The 19814-nt window shown below is 37.3% G+C and overlaps 1 protein-coding gene across 1 annotated transcript in view; it reads left to right on the top strand.

Annotated features, from left to right (window-relative positions):
• UBE2H (ubiquitin conjugating enzyme E2 H) overlaps positions 1-19814 on the top strand; it is a 98660-nt gene that overhangs the window by 61826 nt on the left and 17020 nt on the right. The window contains exons 4-5 of the mRNA XM_068549446.1: positions 14344-14383; positions 15702-15754. Of these exons, the coding sequence (XP_068405547.1) occupies positions 14344-14383; positions 15702-15754 (93 nt within the window). The remainder of the gene's footprint in view (positions 1-14343; positions 14384-15701; positions 15755-19814) is intronic.

Below are 19814 nucleotides of genomic sequence, written 5' to 3'. Positions count from 1 at the left end.
GTATTTTAATGTTTAGCTCTTGGAATTTTAAAGTATATATGTATATATACTTTTTTGTTTAATATTACTATGTATTTTTTTAATTGTATAAATGCTCCATATCCATAGTAGGAATGTAAGAAGGTCCAGGTGAGCAAAAGTAAAGAAAAATTAAAATGTCTTATAATCCTGTCCCTCAATAGATATCATTATTTGCATAAAGTGCATAAAAATGTACTTTAAACCATTTTTCTATGCATGTATAAGTGTATATGCAATGTAATTTGACAGGCTCATCTTTGGTATATACTCCAAATACAGTTTTAGAGAGTTTTCAGTAGTTACATGATTGCATGAGGTATAACTAAAAATGTCCTTTTAGAAACAGTTTACGTCTTTCAGTAAGTTTTTCCCCCCAAATAGCAATAAACTCCCTCAACTCCTCTTTGGAAAGAGAAGGAATATAAACAGACTCCTGGGGAAGTTATGAGCTTACTCTTACAATGCCGTCATTGTTCCAAACATCTTAAGCTCATCTTCTGGAATTTTACATTCTCTTTGAATATCATGAGTGGTGGCAAATCTTGATGCTTTGAAGCTGGATATAAATTTTTGAAATGGCTAAAGGTCACTTAATTCTAGAGAATAAGATGAATTGGAAAACAAAGTAACATCAGTTGAAGTCTAAAATGATATATGATTGTGAAAGTGACTTAAGTTTAAGGATTATGATTTTCTTTTAAACTGGCCCTATGGGCTCTTTCAAAAGGAAATTATAAAACTCCTTTAATCAACTGTAATGTCATTGAAATATTTGCATCGTTTTCCAGAGAGACTGCTTTGATGTAAATCATATTTGAATCTTTAAGTTCTGATTTATTTGAAAGTACAGACTTTTATCTTTTTCATTCAGAAACATTCCTAGAATGCTAGCAGTGCTGCTGGGTGTGTCACTGTGTAGTTAGGAGAATGTGATTGGTCAGTGGACTGGTTCAGGAAAGAGTGGGAAAGAATGGTTCTGGCCCTGGTTCTCCTTGACTGTGAGAATGATACTTATCAGAACTGTTGTTTCCTCTTCTAGAAAATGAGATAGTGGAATTAAATGAACTCTGCATGTTTGATACTGACCAATGTATTAAATACTCAGAATATATTGATATATGGCATTCTACCAGATACTTAGGAAGGCTGTATAAGGCTTTCACTAGTTGGGAGGAAAAAATCAACACATATAAAATACTGCATTTGCTTTAGTGACAGCATTTCCTTGCTTTTTAGGACAAGTGTGAGTTAGCAGCTCAGTTGAGGAAGAAAGAGTATATGGAGGAGATAGGCTTTTACAAGAATTGTATTTCACGTATTGAGAATAGAGTCTTCACAAAGCTTCAGAGATGTGAAGGTGAACATAAGGACTTTACAAATACTCTTTCAAAACCCAAGTAGTGCCCAGCCCATGAAGATTATGTTATATGCAAAGGAGTTGCTACAGAGACTGCCATATTCTATACTTCTCCAGATTCACAGTTTTCAGTCATTACACGTGTGCTCATCTACTGTAAAGAAAGAGCTTTTATCCGTCAAAGAAAAGACTTGCAGTTGCTGTGTGGGGAAATAAAAATGAGTGATCTCATATATACAGAGGTCACATGGAGGAATTTTTTATAAAAATTAAAAATAATCGATAAGCATAGGATACAGATGGTTTGTGTCTAATCCAAAGAATGCAGATTTAAAAAATGAGAGAATATATGACTTATCAAATTGACAGGTTAAACATTGCTGGCAAAGGTATTATGATGTAGCCAACCTAACAGTATTTATTGATAAAATTTTGTATCCTTTGAGTGATTTTACTTAAAATAAGGAAATACCCAGAGGTGTACACTCAGATTAATGTACAAGAGTATGTAAATTGCAGTGTTATTTTTAAAACTTAAAAGTTGGAAGCAACCTAAATCACCCAGTTGATAATAAAGTAGTTAAATTATGGTACATTTTAATGGACAAAATGTTTCACAACCATTACTCATATTTTAACACCATCTTTAAAGGAACACATAGGAGGGAATTCCCTGACCAACCAGTGGTTAGGACTTGGCACTGTCACTTCCAGGGACCTGGGTTCAATCCCTGGTCAGGGAACTAAGATTTTTGTAAGTCGCACGTGCAGCGTGGCCAAAAATAAATAAATGAATGAATGAATAAATAAATAATGGAACACACAGGAAAATGTATAACATTATATAGTGTAACAATAATTTTTTCCATGCAAATTCCAAGTATGAATGCCAAATATTGGCTATAGTTATCCATGGCTGATAAGGGAATTAAAACCATTTTTCTGTAATTCCCAAATATTCTAGAGTAAGTTCCCTTTTATTATAAAAGTAAATATTTAAAAACATATGGCAAGTGCATGTCTTTTGAATGTCCTGTCTACATCTTTGTCTGAGTCTATGCTTTTCCTGTCTTTTGTTCTAGAAAGCCACCAAGCAATCCTTGGCCAGAATTCTCACCTGGTAGCTTGCTAAGGGCCTGCTGACCCCCATGTTTCCCACCACCCTCCTTTCTTTTTTACCTTCAGTTTTAATTATTTGTGCGTGTAAGTGTACCTACTATTTCCTTTGTTTCTCTGCTTACAGTTTAGTTTACTCCATCTTGGAATAAACCTTTAAGTATAGCTATTCTCCACTCCTTTTCTTCCTTTCCCTTTTCCCTTCCCTTGTTACCTTGAGCAATTCTTATCTGCTTCTTTTTTCAGTCTGACTCCTCCACTTGTGTTTCCCTTTGTTCCATTTTTCTCTTCATATGAACCAAGAAGGCTCCCGTTTACAGCTAATAATAACAGTAATACTTTTTTTTTTTTAACAGAAGGGGAGGGGAGAGTCTGTTCTCTTATTTTCAACAGGCAGAATTAAGCCTCTTATTTTTATTTTTATTTATTTTTTATTTTTTAAATTTTATTTATTTATTTTTTGGCTGTGTTGGGTCTTCATTGCTGCACGCGGGGGCTACTCTTCGTTGTGGTGCGTGGGCTTCTCATTGCAGTGGCTTCTCTTGTTGCGGATCATGGGCTCTAGGCGCGCGGGCTTCAGTAGTTGTGACTCGTGGGCTCTAGAGCACAGGCTCAGTAGTTGTGGCACACGGGCTTAGTTGCTCCGTGGCATGTGGGATCTTCCTGGACCAGGGATCGAACCTGTGTCCCCTGCATTGGCAGGTGGATCCTTAACCACTGCGCCACCAGGGAAGTCCAATAACAGTAATACTTTGGATAAACCTCACCCAAGGGGGCAAAATTATGTCTTCTGATAAAATACAACATAAAATATTAGATTTAAGCCTTTCAGCCTCTAAAGCAGCGGTCCCTAACCTTTTTGACACTAGGGACTGGATCTGTGGAAGACAATTTTTCCGTGGGGTTGGGGGGGGCTCGGATGGTCCAGGTGGTAATGCAAGCGATGGGGAGTGGCAGATGAAGCTTCGCTCACTCGCCCGCCGCTCACCTCTTGCTGTACGGCCCAGTTCCTAACAGGCCGCTAGCAGTCCATGGCGGGGGTGTTGGGGACCTCTGGTCTAAAGGTATTGAAAGTACCTTGAAAAGTTCCCTTGAAGATCTACAGTAGTCTCCATCAGATCTACCTATTTTACTTAAACACTAGCATTCAAGAGAAAATTTTAAAGTTGTCATTTAATCTTATTTTTAAATATCTACTAACTAGTATATTAATAGACATGTATTCTACTAATTTCAGATAGAACTATAGAGTATTTTAGAATCTTTTGCAGGTAACCATAAGACCAGCCTGGGAACTCTGTCACCATTTATACTTTTTTAAAATAGAAAACTCTTTTGTAAGAGCCAGCTAACAAGTCTAACTCACTTTTGAAACACTACCTGTGTGTATCTCCATATTAACAGTGAGGAGGACCCTCTCAGGAGCAAGCTATATGCGCTGTGTGTCTGGACTGTAATTTGATGATACCATAGCTGACTGTGTAAGAGGAATGGTTGGTTGAGAACAAGATTCTGGAGAGACCACTTAATGTGTTTGCCGAATGTTGATAAAATGGCCAGGGGAAAAAACAAGCTTATTCTGCAGTGTAATTGATGTCAATAGCATATGGCAAGAGCTAGCCAAGTCCATTTGAGTAAATAGAAACAAAACGAAAGAGTCATGGACAGTAACAAAAATTATAATGCTATTTTGAGCTCTACCAATGGCCTTTACAATTAGGTCAGACTATCATCTAAATAGAATGGTTTTAGGTCATTCTTTTCCAAAGGAAACTAGACTAGATAACCTGTCTGAGTTCCTTCTAAATTTCCCAATCTGCCACCAGTTTTTAATTAAAAGATATTCTGATAATCAGTGCACCATATTCTTTTTACTTGTGCCAGTGATTAAAGGAAATGTTTTCACCTTTTTCACTGGCAGATTCACAGACTCTTCTGGCATAATACATTTTTTATTTCACTGTGGCCGGAAATTACCTCACAGTATTTTTGGAATGGAGTTTTATAACATATGGTATGACTAACTGTAGAGCTTAGAATATTTACCATTTACTTTGTGTCTTCCTAGCTGGAAACATTGTACAGTTACTCCCTCAGGAACTACTGCGAGTAACTTAAGTGAGCCCTGCTTAGTCAGGAGTAGACCAGGATTGGGAGTAGAGAGGAGTCTGGCATGCATGAGAGGTTTGGGGTCAGTCGTTTAACAAAGACTACTTGAACCACTGTATTTCCACAAATAGGATGAATTCTTAGACTGAGGAAGCAAAATTCCATTAAGATCACCTATATACTTCACTACTTTTGCAACCTTGGGTTTGAATTTAGTTCCTGTTTCAGTTACATTCTAGTAGAAAAGTTTCCTAAAAAAATTTTTTTTAGATCATGCTATGAGAATGTAAGCCATTGTTAAAAGTTCTCCTTTTACTGGAGTTCTGAAAATGAGATTTTTCAGGATAGATTTTTGAAAAGATTATGTCTGGCAGCTGAGGCAGAACCTACTTTCTCATAAAATGGATACATCTCGCATCATGTCTTCTAATCAGCTCCACAAATTTATCAGATACCAACTGTGTGCAGGGCATTATTCTAGGTGCTAGGGATACAGAAGTGAACAAAGTGCTCTCTTGACCCTTAAATCCTTTTGTGATGGTCGGGGTGGGGGGAGATAAAGCAAAATTTTAAATGTCTGATAGCTTTATGCAGAGAACTGATGTGATAGAATTGACATGATAGCTATCTTAGGTTAGGTATTCAGGAAGGGCTTCTCTGACAAAGTAAATTTAAGCTGAGGTTTAAATGAAAAGGGGAAAAAAGCCAGCCCCGATGCTCCAGGGTCAGGGACGAGAGCATTTTAGGCAGAAGAAATTGTGACGACAAAGACCCCGAGGCAGGAGCTTTGCATGCTCTGGGAAGAGAGATGAAGCTGGGAGGCTGGGTAGAGAGCGTGAGATATGAGAAGGGGTCCAAGTGGTAGGCAGGGCGAGGTCCTGTAGAGCTTTGCTGGCCAGGTTAAATGGTTGAGTTATATTCTTAATGTAATGGAAAAAAATCATTGCAACATTTTAAACAGGTTCAGTGATCACTCTGCTGTTGTGGGGAAAGAGTAGAGATACTGGTGGTTTGGATCAAGGTGCCAAGGTTGAAAAACTCTGGTGTATTGGATTGGCCAAAAAGTTTGTTCGGTTTTAATAAAAATAAAAGACACATTTTTCATTTTCACCAATCATTTTATTGAACAATTATTCACTAACCGAATGAACTTTTTGGCCAACTCAATAGATACACAGTACTTGAAGAAATCTATTATATAGAGGAAAGCATACAAATGAGGCTGTTACCTAGAGGAAGATAAAAGGAAGGTTCTACTTTTTATTTCTTGAATAGGAGATTTTGCTCCTTGCAGGGAGTTGTCTAGAAGAGAAGGAAAGCTTGGTGATGTTGGACATCAGGAGGAGAATTAAAGGAGCAATGCCTTTGACACTGTAGGAAGGGACAAGATCAGAACACAAATAGAAGACTGGTACTTGAGAAGACCATGAACATGAACATTTGAGCAAGCTGTTGAGGCAGGAAAAATTAGCATGTGGGGGGGTGGATTTTGTTGGGGATGATGAGGGATCCTGCCAGTTGGCACCCATTTTCCAAAAAAAATGGGCAGGGCTATTAAATCAAAGTGAGAAATGGAGGGGCAAAGGGAATGGGAGATTTGCAGAATAATGGTAAAATGTCCAAGTCATTGGAGAATGGGGGAGCAAGCTACTAGAGAAAGAAGAGAGGAAAATTATAGGGGATGTTGAATCCACAAAAGTTGTTATAGAGCATACTTTTTAAAATTGGTATATTTGTTTACTGACATCTCTCCTCCCTGCCAACCCAAGAGATATAAACTCCATGAAGGCAGTTCCTGGGTCTGTTTTACTAAAAATCCGTCTCCCCAACTCCGGGCTTCATACGTTGCCTGTTCTGCAGAAGAATATCTGCTGAGTGAGTTAGTGAATAAATGAGTGAATGCCTATTTAGAGACATCCTCAAGTCCAAGTAAGAATTGTGAATGATTGGTTTCCTCCAGTTGTAGATGGGTATTTTGGAGGGGAGAGGGCAGGGGATTTGCAGAGAATTGCCAGAGAGTGATGATGGTGATAGCTCTTAAACCTAGTTAGGAGAAGGGGTGAAAATAAGAGGGTGGTAGGTAGGAATAAAGAGGGAGGGTCAATGGATTAGAGTTGACAGGTGAAAGAATTGTTCATGGGGTGGGAAGCTCTTTGACAAGGATAGGAGACTGTAGTGGGAGAGGGGATGTCTGAATTTGTGATTTTGGAAGTGAAGCTATTTGTAGGGATGACAGACTTCAAGGCATGTCCTGGGAGTGTGAATGAGATAGAACCGAGGAAAGATCATTAAGAAGAAGCTTAGAGAACTGAGAGGCCCCAGGGTGTGAAGAGGGTGGTCTGTGTAGGTAATAATGTCACTAAAAATGACAGGAGTTGGTGGGGGAGAGACTTGGGGGCTTAGGTGCTGAAGTTCTCAATGATGGAAGAAGTCAGTAGTCAAATTGGCCCTGTCAGTGAAAAACCTGTTGTTAGCGGTTTGTAATATCTAAATTTATTCAGCTTCATCTTGCTGTATAGCCAGAGTAAAAATAATAGTCGGCTTTGATTTCCCTTCCCCAGGCCACCTCTAAGGGGCAACCTTGGTTTTGCACATGCTTGCTTCTGTGAGAAGGTTTGTCCATTTCCTTCTTGAAGCTGGCTAATGTCAGTTTTAATTCTGCCTTTAGCAATTCATTATTATATAATCTTTCCATTTGCTGTATAAAAGTTCCACCTAACTTGCTGTTTAGGTTAGTTCCTACTTGAACTTTAGTTCCTCTAGCTTCTGAGCTGGTTGGTTATTCTGACATCTTCTGGGCATAAAATTCATTTTCCCTTTAGGATTGGTGGTATAATGAAAACATATATTCTTAGCTTCATTTTTCTTTAGTTAAACTGAAATTATTTTAAAAAAATAAGAGTAATATCTTAGTTCCCTTGGAAAAGCTTGTTCACACAGTTCAGGATTTGTTCATATTCTTGGTGTTGGTGAAAATCATCTTGCTGGAAGAAACTTTGGAGATTATATCATCCTGTTTCCTTATTTGAAGGATTGTAAAAATGAGACTCAGGAAGGCGGAGATATATTACTACTAACTAGTTGCAGAGTCTGCCTTCTAGCTTCCAGTCCAGTGTTTTTTCCATATGCCAAATGCAATCAGAACAATCTTTTTAATAGTAAATATTAGAGTAACTGTATTTGCCATTTCCAGTGTGATAGGGTTATTAAAAAAAACTAATATCCCATAATCAAAATACCTTCTAATGCTCTTGACAATTCCTAAAGGATTAAGAGATGGATATGTAGGGGCAGATATTTTCATTTTTAGGATGAGAAAAGTGAGATGAAATTACTTGCCTGAGCTCATGAGTTACTGGTCACATGCTGTGCATATATTCATTAAATCTTGGTGACAGTCCTGTGATATGTGGATACCATTATTTAACCCAGCTTTATGAATAAGGAGACAGAAAGGCAAAGAGATACAGTAGGCCTAAGTGGAACTTAGGCAGTCTGACTGGAGCCTGATCTTTTAACCACGACTTTGTGTAGTAACAGTGGCAGAGACTTGAAAGTAGGTCTCGAAATTTCAAGTCCAGTGTGTTCTGTCCATACTCTGCTGCCTCTGACCATGAAAATAAATCCTGCCTGATTCAGACAGTGTGGTTATATGAATGACCAGGAGAGTGAAAGATAAACTATGGAGACAGGAAAGAGATTACAATCTTCCAAAAATGGAAGTGCAGGAGAGTAGATTTAAGGCTGCAGGCTTTGGTAATCTGCTAGGTTGGTAGAAGAGTTATGCTGTTGAAGGATAACACTTCACCTTTTCTTAGTTATAAATGAATAAATGAACTTTTCTTATCCATCCAGCCCATTCCTCAGATTCCATATTATCAGAGAGAAAGGAAGAAACAGAAAAGAGGACCCCTTGTTGAGTTTAGATCTCCTGAACACACACAGGATCAGTTGAGAAGTTCCCATGACACAGGGCAATGAGAGTGAGCTCCTTGCTTGGTTCCTCACCCAAGAAGAGACCGGCCCAGGTCCATCTCTCCTGAGTAGGAAAGGCTCAGCTCTCGGAGGAGACTTCTGCCCTGGTGCAGGCTGCCACGGGCTGGGCCTGGCTGTCTGAGGTAAGATGAAAATCTATCTGAGGGTGCACCAATGCACCAAGCTGGCAGTATAGCTGTCACCAGTGAAGCTGGCAGCATCCCCACCCCTTTTTTATCTGGAACACCCTAACTCTGATCACCTCCTGCATGCTAGGAATGGAGATCCAAGTTATTGCCCTTAAAAAATTTAGTCTGAGATACTTCTAGGGGAGATAGGATTTAATCTTTAATAAATATATTTTAAATAATTATATCTACTTTAAAAATAGAGAATTAATCAGTTTCATTCTGAATGGTCTACTTTATGTGGGTATTTGTCCTGAAGATAGAATATCAGAGTAATTTAATATGTTCATTTACTGTTTTCTCACAGGAATTCATAAGCTTATAATTAAATCATATCAGCCACAGCTGCCTCAACCATCTGCAGTCCAGGTTCATTTTACCTCTGGGATAAAGTTTTCATTTTTGCCTTTCGTGCTTTTCACCCATTTACCTTAGGGTGGATTTACCTTGTTTCGTGAGTCACCTTGTTTGACCTCATTTCTTCAAGATTATTCTGGATGAAATTTCTGGATAGATGACTGGCCCTTAGGTATTTCATTCTATCCACAGATTTGATCACTAAAAATATCCCCACTTGTAAACGGAACAAAGATGGAAGTATAATTAATTTTTGCCTCTTTCATGTACATATTGACCTCAATATCAGTTATTCGAAAGTGTACAACTTTGTACAGATCCCTTCCTGGGGTTGGACACAGAAACAGTCTGAAATAAAAAACAGTTTTCAGCATGACTCGGCACTGCGTTATTTACTTTCTCTGTTTATTAGCCTGTGGGTCAAGAGATTTGTTATTCTAGAGCAACTGAGTATTGGAGTGGAACAAGCAAAAGCATGGCATATTTTTCTATTTTAATAATCTGTGCTTTTGTTTTCTAAGATATGTAGTTTTTCATCAACTAAGCATGGTTTGGATTCCTCCTCCAGAATTATAAATTTCCTGATTCCCTTCTGATAAAAGACAGAGGACAGAGGTGGTGAGCTTTTTAGCTAAACAATTGTACCTGTTGTCCCCTTTTTTATAAATGTTTGAGCCATGCCAGAGAATAATTGTCCAAAAAATTTAAACAAAGGAGTTCTGAATTTTGTCTGATCAAATCACTGAAATGTTATCATTAGAAAATGTCTGGTAGTGAATAAAATCTTAAATCATATGGATTAAAGGTGACTTGCTGCTTCCACTTATCATGTTTCCATAAAAGCAGTTTTCAAAATATGTTCTCTTAAAATATCTTCAAAATAGTTCCTGGTCAAATGGAAACAAGCGTTGGGAAAATTCTCTTGTTGCAGACAAATTCATTAATGTGGTGATAGCATTGCCAAAAGGAAGGAAAACATGCCAGGGCAAACACTCAGTCCTGAGAACGTTCCTTCTCTGAATTCCTAGCCTGTTCTTTCTCTCCTCCCCTCCTTGTGCAGAAGTTTCATTGTTGCCATCATCATCCAGAATGTAAATAGCTTTGCCAGAAATGCTGCCCACAGCTTGTCCAAGGACAAATGTAAAGGAGATATAGATATATACAGATATAGATATATCTACCCCTTTCCATTTATTTGCATTGGGTATTTTTCTAACAACAGAAAAAGCCTGGTATAGGAAGAGATGAGTGTAGTGTGGAAATTGTTTTTGGTAGAAATGGTCTGGCTGTGCTTGTTCCTCAATAGCAAGTTTATAAACTCCATTTCTGCCTACTTTGGAATAGTCAGCGGATTTTGTGTCTCTTTGTGGTATTTTAGCATGTTAGTAATTTTGTATTATATTCTCCAGAATACCTATGTACCTAAAATGTGCCTCACAGAATTAATTTCCTTTATGGACTTAACCATTGGCCATTTCCCCTTAAGTCCTCTGTTCTCAGAGGTCTGGCCATTGTTACTAAATCCTAGATTTTAGAGCTGATGGTCCTTTTACAAACAGAATAAGAGTGGAGGTTTTGGAGATCATGTAGCCCAGCTGTTTCTCTTTGCAGGTAAGGAAGCAGACCCACAGAAGTGTAGGGACCTGATCAAGGCCTGCAGTTAATAGCAGAGTTGGGACTAGAAGCCAAATCCCTATTAGTACTTTTCTCTTTCCAGTCTGACTCTGCTCTCCACCTCAGAGCTCAGATGGGGTTTTATTTTTAGCAGGGGCACTGGGGACTGGGCTCCAACCCATTTATTACTAAAGAATATGTTTACTAAGCCCTTTTAGGCCCTCTTTCTTATATAGTCTTGGACTCAACCAAGCCAAAATCTAGATTTAATTGAAAACAGTGTGGAAACGATATTGATTCCAAATGTAATCTCCAGACCTTGTACAGGAGGGAGGCAGGAACCTTAATCTTTCAGAGACAATTTTGGTAAACATTTAAAACTTTTTTCGCCATAGCTATTTCCTTGACTTATACCTTTGAGGTTCCCTGTGACATCAAATTACTGAAGCTTCATTCTTTTTTTTAAAAAATTTTTTGTTGAAGTATAGTTGATTTACAATGTTGTGTTAATTTCTGCTCTACAGCAAAGTGATTCAGTTATACGTATATACATTCTTTTTTTATATTCTTTTCCATTATGGTTTATCATAGGATATTGACTATAGTTCCCTGTGCTATACAGTAGGACCTTGTTGTTTATCCATCCTATATATAATAGCTTACATCTGCTCACCCCAACCTCCCACTCCATCCCTCCCCCAACGCCCTCGGCAGCCACCAGTTTGTTCTCTACATCCATGATTCTGTTTCTGCTTCGTAGATGGGTTCATTTGTGTCATATTTTAGATTCCACATGTAAGTGATATCATATGGTATTTGTCTTTCTTTCTGACTTACTTCACATAGTATGATAATCTCTAGTTGCATCCACGTTGCTGCAAATGGCATTATTTTGTTCTTTTTTATGGCTGAGTAGTATTCTATTGTATATATGTACTACATCTTTTTATCCATTCATCTGTCGGTGGACATTTAGGTTGTTGCCATGTCTTGACTATTGTGAATAGTGCTGCTGTGAACATAGGGGTGCATGTATCTTTTTGAATTATAGTTTTGTCTGGGTATATACCCAGGAGTGGGATTGCTGGATCATATGGTGATTCTATTTTTAGTTTTCTGAAGCTTCATTCCTTCTAACCCATTTCCATTGCTGCGATCCTACTTCTGGTATAGGGGTGGGGGTGGTTTAAAAAGGATAACGGAGAAAATATCCCCACCACTAAGAACTAAGCACTGTTGATATTTGTACATATTTGTTTCCAGTTTTTTATCTATGTGCACACTTTTTTTTTTTTTTTTTTTTTTTTTGCATTATGTGCACACTTTTTAAAATACTAGGGCAAATAATATACAAGCACATATATCTTTTTAGTATGTGTGCTGCCGAAGCAAGAGCTAGCTCTTTTTTAAAGGAATGTAGTTTTACAGATAAATTCATCTTTAATCACCATTCCTCATTCTGTTACCTATTCCCACCATGACCTTGGCCCTGCACCCTCACTAAAATAATTACTCTTATAAATTTGGTATATGTTGGTCCAATACAGTTTTCTGTACTCGTTACCATAGAGAATATGTAGTGTTGCTTTGTTTTAGTTTATGTAAATGGTATCATGCTGTAAATATATCATCCTGCAACTTTTTTGTTTCCCCTCAGCTTTGGCTCTATCCTAATTGATACATACTGACCTAGTTCACTACCTTGGCTGTATAGGACTCCCAGTATAAGGATGTACTACAGTCTCTCCCATCCCTTGTTGATGGGGTTGAACTTGGTTCTTGGGTTTTATAAACACTGCTGCAACAGATATCCTCATTGCCTTCTTGGACACATGTATTAGTGTTTTTCTGAGGTTTGATAGAATTTTTATTCTGCTTTTTCTTCTCTTAACATTAAGGCATGAACATTTCCATTGGCTTAGTATAATCGCCTCATAAACACATACCTTGTGCATCTAGACTTTGAAACACCTTGAATGAAAAATGAATATGAAATAGTAATTGGACACAAATCTTTTTGCGTCAGAGTAATTTAAACATTGCATGGGCTCTCTTGATAGTAGATAAAACATTAAGCTATTTCAACACAAAAGATTAAAAAACAAAAATTGGAAGCATGATTAGTACTTGGAGTGGCTAGAGCACGTGAGGATTGGAATGCCTGGGATTTCATATAGTCTCATCCCCGTTTTCTAAGTCTAGAGAAGTTTCTTAGCTTTTTGGAGATGACCTCTGTCACACCTCATCCTTGAGGATCTTCCTTTGATGCCACTTGTCTGCATCTTTCCTGACATCTTCCTCTCCTCATACATGCTTCCCCTGTCACCTCTTTGCACACTGCAGTTATTTCTTTGTGTGTCTTGTCCCATTGCTCCAGTGACCTCCTCGATAACAGAGTACTGTCTTTATTTGGTTTTGTTCCCTAAATAAGCACAGTGCCTGACACATAGATGTTGACCAAATATATTTTGAATGAATGAAAGAGAACATGTGAGGTGGGAGTGGGGTGAGGGAGGGTGGGATTGGGACGTGGTGATAGCCACTTAATAAGGAACTTCAATTTATTGAAAGGGAGGGTACGGAATAAGGAAGTCTAAAAAAGAAGTAAGGGGACTTCCCTGGCGGTCCAGTGGTTAAGACTCCGTGCTGCCATTGCGGGGGCACGGGTTCAGTCCCTAGTCAGGGAACTAAGATCCCGCATGCTGTGTGGCACGGCCAAAAAAATAAATAAATAAAATTAAATTTAAAAAAGGAAGTAAGGCGATAAGGATGACAAAATGAGAGCTTTGACAGTGGATCTCTGCTTTAGAATACTGTCATTTGCTTGTATACAAACTGATTAAATCACTGGTTTTGAGTTAGAAAATAATTTCTTTTTGGAATTTAAATATCAATATATTTGTTTAAAAGTCTATACATACTTGTTTTTCTAGGAATAAATCAAAAAATTTGAATCCCTGACAGATATAGCCATCTTACAGAATTTTTTTAAACACCTTGCCTAATTTCTTGGTTGCCCCAATTTTAATCAAAACTGGGTTTCCTGGAATGAGTAGACTAAAGTTAAAGGAAATATTTTGGTCACTGTTCTTATGAAATCCTTTGCGGTATGGAAGCGGTACTCCTTTAGCATTTCAGCAGCTTCATTCATGTTCCGCACACGGTGTAGCACAATGATACCAGTAACTGAGCTTCGGAAGGAGAAGTTCAAATGCAGAACCTCCACATTTAGTGATTGAACAATAAAACTTTGGGGAGGAAAGTCAGAGTCGCTTTCTTAACTTTTATCATGGCACTAGTTATAAACCATTTAGTACCATAAATTTTCTTGGCAAGTCCGTCATAGCTCAGAAAATAATTTCTTGCAATGATTATTTTGTATTAGAAGCTGCATTGCTCTCAAAGTTTGCTCATTTGATTAGTAGAACTCTGATGTATTTTAAGTAATTGACACAGTCAAGAGAATATAGTCTTACCAGTAACCAAAGATCTAAGATTGAAAGTAATGAGTTATCCTAATACTGAAATTGTTTCCAGTACTGAAATACTTTAAAACTAATTGTTCTCTGGATACTTTTTGCTGCTAATTAACATCTCTTTTTACAGGATTCATGAATAAAATTTTCCATCCCAACATTGATGAAGCGTAAGTAACTGTTTAAAAATGTTTAAATCTTAGCAGCAACTGCTCTTGGTTAGAGTTCATCTCTCTGTTATAAAAAAGCCTCAATTATCTTTTTGGACTTTAACAACAGATAGGACTGTAAGAATGGTCACTTCCATTATAGAATCCAGGAATACGATATTCTAACTTAGTTCAGGGTCCACTATTGGACTGCTTGGTTTTTTCCACTGTCATGAATGGGTCCTTCATTTTCCTTGATATCCAGCTAACATTTGTAATATTCCATATCTCTGTTCTCTTTGTATAGACCCTGTCCCGAGATCTGTCTTCAGTGTACATATTATATTATTTTCAGCACTTAAAGTATTTCTCAGTCCTTGAGAGTAGAGCAAACAGTTAATGAATCTTAATTATCCCTTTCTTTCCTTCTCATATTTTATTAGTGATATTTTAAAATGTGATATCAGTGCCTCCTATTTTATACTTCCAGTGCTATTTAGAATACTATTTGTCCTGCAGTTTTTCCTTGTCATGGCACTAAATTTTGATATTACACATACGCACACACGTGCATACATATGAAGTATTCTGAACTCTGAGAGGTTGTATGTATATATATACATCATGCCCCATTGTCCTTTAATACTTTCATGTATCAGTCATCTTAACAAGGATGTTCTCTTATGTAACTGCAGTATAGTTGTCAGATTCAGGAATTGAATATTAATGCAGTACTTTTTCATCTACTGCCATATTCTGGTAATGGACTTTTTAGCACTTTTTTTTTTTTTTTTTCATTCATTAAAGGATCCAGTCCAGTATCATCTATTGCATTTAGTTGTTATATTTCTTTAAACTACTTCAATCTGAAACCATTCCTCAGCTTTTTATAAAACTGACATTTTTAAGGAATAAAGACCAGTTATTTCATACTGTCCCTCAATTTGGGTTTGTCTGATTTTTCCTTATCATTAGGTTCAGAGTATGCTCTTAAGGCCAGAAAACCAAAAAGTGAGATTGTGTCCTCCTCAGGGTATCCTCTTTGGAGGCACACAGGTTTGTCTGCCCTGATAACCAGTGTTAATTCTCATCACGTGGTTAAGGTGTTGTCTGGTTTCTCCATTGTGTAGTTACTGGTTTTCCCTTTCAGTCTGTCAGTAGACACTTCAGACTTTGTGTATATTCTGCTCCTCATCATGTTTTCCCCAATTGAGATTCTCTGGGGTTTTTTTTTAATGATCTATTAAAAATATTTTTCCTGATGATTAAACTAGTTGCCAGATACATGCAACTAACTTTTTAATTTTTTAAAAAATGCCATTCTTTCCATCTGTTTCAGGTCAGGAACTGTGTGTCTAGATGTAATTAATCAAACTTGGACAGCTCTCTATGGTGAGTTTGGCCATGGAATATTTTTTAGAGATGTTGAGACACTGCCTAAAAAAATGTTGTTTGGATTTTCTTCTCTGGTTTAAAATGTTTTGTTGGGAATGGGAAGGGATTTTGAAAGCCGGGTGGGAAAGTTTAATCAGTGAAAAAAACGTTTTCTCATGAGTACAGACTTTGGTTTAGCAGTGGAAGTTTGAAATAATCTTGTAAGATTCTGAAATTAATGTATAGTGATACACATATGCAGACACACAAATACATATGCAGACATTTTATATATGTGTTATCCTGAAGCACATTGTATATATGTTTATCTGTAATGCCTTTTAGTTTTGGAAAAACTCTTAGGAATGTCCCTTTGAAATGAGATAATGTATTAAGAGGTTTGGGGGATCATCATCTGTCTCAAAGGTGAAAACTTTGTTATGAAGCAAAGAATAATTTAGCCTTACCTTCAGTGCTGAAATTGACATATGATCTCTTACAGTGAATCAGCACATAAATTGAGATCACAGAGAGAGAGAAGCCGTATCAGGCCTTGTAACTTGGTTGGGGAGCTAAAAGTATTTTAAAATATATTTAAAGTTTATTAGAGATACAACAAATCAGTCTGTTCTCCCCACATGTCCAAGTTCTCAGGCTTCACAGACTCTCCCTCTTCTTACGCCCCCACCCTCGTGAAGCTTCCCCTGATGCTCCAGCTGGAAGTAATCTCTGGACATGCCTAAATTTTATAGCTCTTTTTTTGTGGCCTGCTTTTACTTTCTACCTTGTGTTTGTTGTCTGTGCCTACCTTTTCTGTGCTACTGGATTATTTCCTGCCCTAAGGGCTGTCAGGGTGCTGGTCTGATTTGTGTTTAAGTGCTGGCACTCCTAGCACCTCGCACCAGTGTGTTTGTAAGAATGAGTGGTACAGACAACAAACACTTGCTGAGAGGTGCAGAGAGGGAAAGATCACTTCAGGCTGGGGTTAACTAGAGACGGCCTCCCCTTGTTGGAGAGTTGTGAGACCTTTTAGCGGTCTTAAGGTACATAAGACCCCTTATTCCAGCCACCATCTGCAAGTCACCTTGTTTGTACTAGGATGGTGATAAGAATCACAGAGGTTGGTCACCAGCAGCACACAGTTAATCCTTTTTTTTTTTTCTTCCTCCTCCTAATTCTTTCAAGAGTTATTTCCTCTGCCTGGAGTTACCCTCCCTGATCTTTGTGTAGCTGGCACCTTCTTTTATCATCTCAAACATGCTTCCTTAGAGAAGCCTCCTTTCCTGGCCACTTGGTCTGAAGTAACGCCCCTCCATAGCACAGAACCCTCTTTTAAAAACCTTAAAATTTATTTGTTGTTTATCTTGTCCTGTCAGATTGTAAGCTCCACAAGAGCAGGAACTTTGTCTCATGTGCGCGCGCGCACGCGCATGTGTGCGTATACATATGTACAAGTGCCTAAAGCAGTAGCCCATGTACAATGAGGGTTCAAATATTTGTTGAATTAATAAGTGAATTAATCATGCCCATTACTGTTTAACATGAGAGTTTTAGGGAAACGGCAGCTTATAAAGAGATGAGGCAACAAGAAAGAACATATACACTGAGGTTGGTTAAAGGGATTCCTTTTAAGATGATTTTTCGGTAAAAATGTCTTGTGGCAGGTTGCCTGGAATATCTGATGTAATGATGTATTTTCTTAAACTGCATTCACATTTTAGAAATGTACATAACTAAATGCTGCAAGCTGGTTCCAATGACAGTAAAGTAAATTGGACTTTAGTTTAACTAATTCTTTTACTACTGACCATAAGAGCTTTGTGGAAGAGGTTTGCTGATTCTCAAGTACCTCACATCTCAGAACAGATTTTTTAAATAACAGTTTTATTGAATTATAATTCACATACATATAATACACCCATTTAAAGAGTAATTTGATGATAGTTTTTAGTATATTCACAGTTATTTACAACCATTCCCACATTTTTATCATAGAATATTTTTATCACCTCAAAAGGAAACCCTGTACCCTTTAGCTATCATCCCCTCATCTCCCAGCCCCATCCCCCAGCCCTAGGCAATAACTAACCTTCTTGTTGTTTGTATAGATTTGCCTATTCTGGACATTTCTTGTAAATGGAATAATACAATATGTGGTGTTTTGTAACTAACTTTTTTACTTCATATAATGTTTTCAAGATTCATCTATGTTGTAGCATGTATCAGTACTTCATTCCTTTTTATGGCCAAATAATACTCTACTGTACAGATATCATTTTTATTTGTCAGATGATAGACATTTAGGTTGTTTATACCTTTTAGCTATTATGAATAATGCCTCTATAAATATTTGTGCACAAGTTTCTCTGTGGACATATGTTTTCATTTCTCTTGGGTATGTACCTAGGGGTAGAATTGCTCCGAGATACGGTGACTTTGTTTAACCATTTGAGGAACTATTTTCCCAGGTGGTACCATGTTAACATTCCTGCCAGCAGGTGTATGAGGTTCAGAATAGACTTTCAAGCAACAGGCCAACGTGACTAAGGTTTCATCACATCTATAAAATGTTAGAATATGTTCTTGTATTACCTTGCAAAGCATTTAGTAAGTAACAAGAATTAAACCACATGGATCAAAGTGAATTTTGATTTCTGTATTACATGTGTACAAGTTACCATTAAGTGTTCCATAATACAACAACATGAACACACTAACAGGTAAGTGTAGGAAAGCAGGAAGAAAATATTTTTATAGTATAGTCAAAATTGTACTCAGCATGGGAAGATTGTTTTGACATTTTTCTCAAGTCCAAACTATTCCTCAAGAAAATTCAACATTACTTTCATGGAAAGATTTAGGAGCAGGTAAATACAAAATTTATATGAAAGTACTGGTAGAAAGGGTTCGTTTAGATAACCTTGAAGTTTCTTTTAGACTTATCTGATCTTGAGATCTAAAGTGAATTTTTATTACAAGCTGCTAAACCCTCGGGCATTGAAGGTTAGTTTCATAATTGGTGAATTTTGAATCACTCGATTTCCTGCTGTGATTCTTGAATTTTATTTCAAAGGACAAAAACAAATCTAATTTAATACGAAACAACTAATAGGAGAAAGTTGACAAGTTAACACAGATATTCAACTGAAAAGCGAAAGGCTTAGCTTGGTAACCAAAACTTGTTTCAACTCTACTATATAATATGGTAAGGAGCAGGGAGTTACTTGTGAAATTTCCTGAAATTAACTTTGCCCCAGGGCATGCATGTACTGTGCAATAGATATACATATTTTTATTATAACAGCAATTCCCAGATGAAATTTCAGATTTATACTCATCATAACCTGATAATAAACAATGTTTATGTTTATTCCTCCACCACCCCTCACCAACTCCACAAAAGAAAATTGATTTCTGGCAGCCCATTTGACTCCTTGCCTCTGTTCTCCTCCTGTTTTCCTTTGCCAAGTGTACATGCAGTTTGTTCATTCAGAAGCTCAAAATTGGTATAATTGTAGTTTAATCACCCAGTAATTTTAAATTTTATATTTAACCTTGAAAGAGAGCATATTATAGTGGGTTATATGGTTAATTTTGTAAAGAGGCTTGTCATCAATATGAAGGTATCTATTGAGTTTGAAGTTACTGTTGTTACTCTTTGTGACATTAAAAGGAAAGTAGCAGATGCCATCACAAAATTGATTCATTTTGGCTTCCTGTATGATGGCATCTTTTTTTTTTTTTTACATCCCTTCGTGCTCTTCCAGAGAAGAATGATAAAAGCTCTGGAAAACTTAAAATTCAGCCAAGGGGATCTGGATTTCAATTTCAAAAACAACTGTAATTTTAAAGACTGATGAAAGGAAAGTTCATTAAGCCATAGGTAGCTTGTTTTCTGTTTTCCTTTTTACCCAAATATATTTTATCCATAGTTGTGTTTTCACCCCACACTCCTGGAAGCTCAGGTACCTTCACTGCAGTACAGCTTCAGTTTCCCTCCCGCTGTTCTGGGCCATGCATACTTGACCCTCGCAAATTGTGTTTCTCTCTCCGACTTCCATTTTACTCATTTCTCGAC

The sequence above is a fragment of the Eschrichtius robustus genome, chromosome 8, assembly GCF_028021215.1.
Source record: "Eschrichtius robustus isolate mEscRob2 chromosome 8, mEscRob2.pri, whole genome shotgun sequence".
In the NCBI taxonomy this organism is placed as follows: domain Eukaryota; kingdom Metazoa; phylum Chordata; class Mammalia; order Artiodactyla; family Eschrichtiidae; genus Eschrichtius; species Eschrichtius robustus.
Note: the sequence above shows the minus strand (reverse complement) of the source record. Positions and strands in the feature narration are given on the sequence as shown.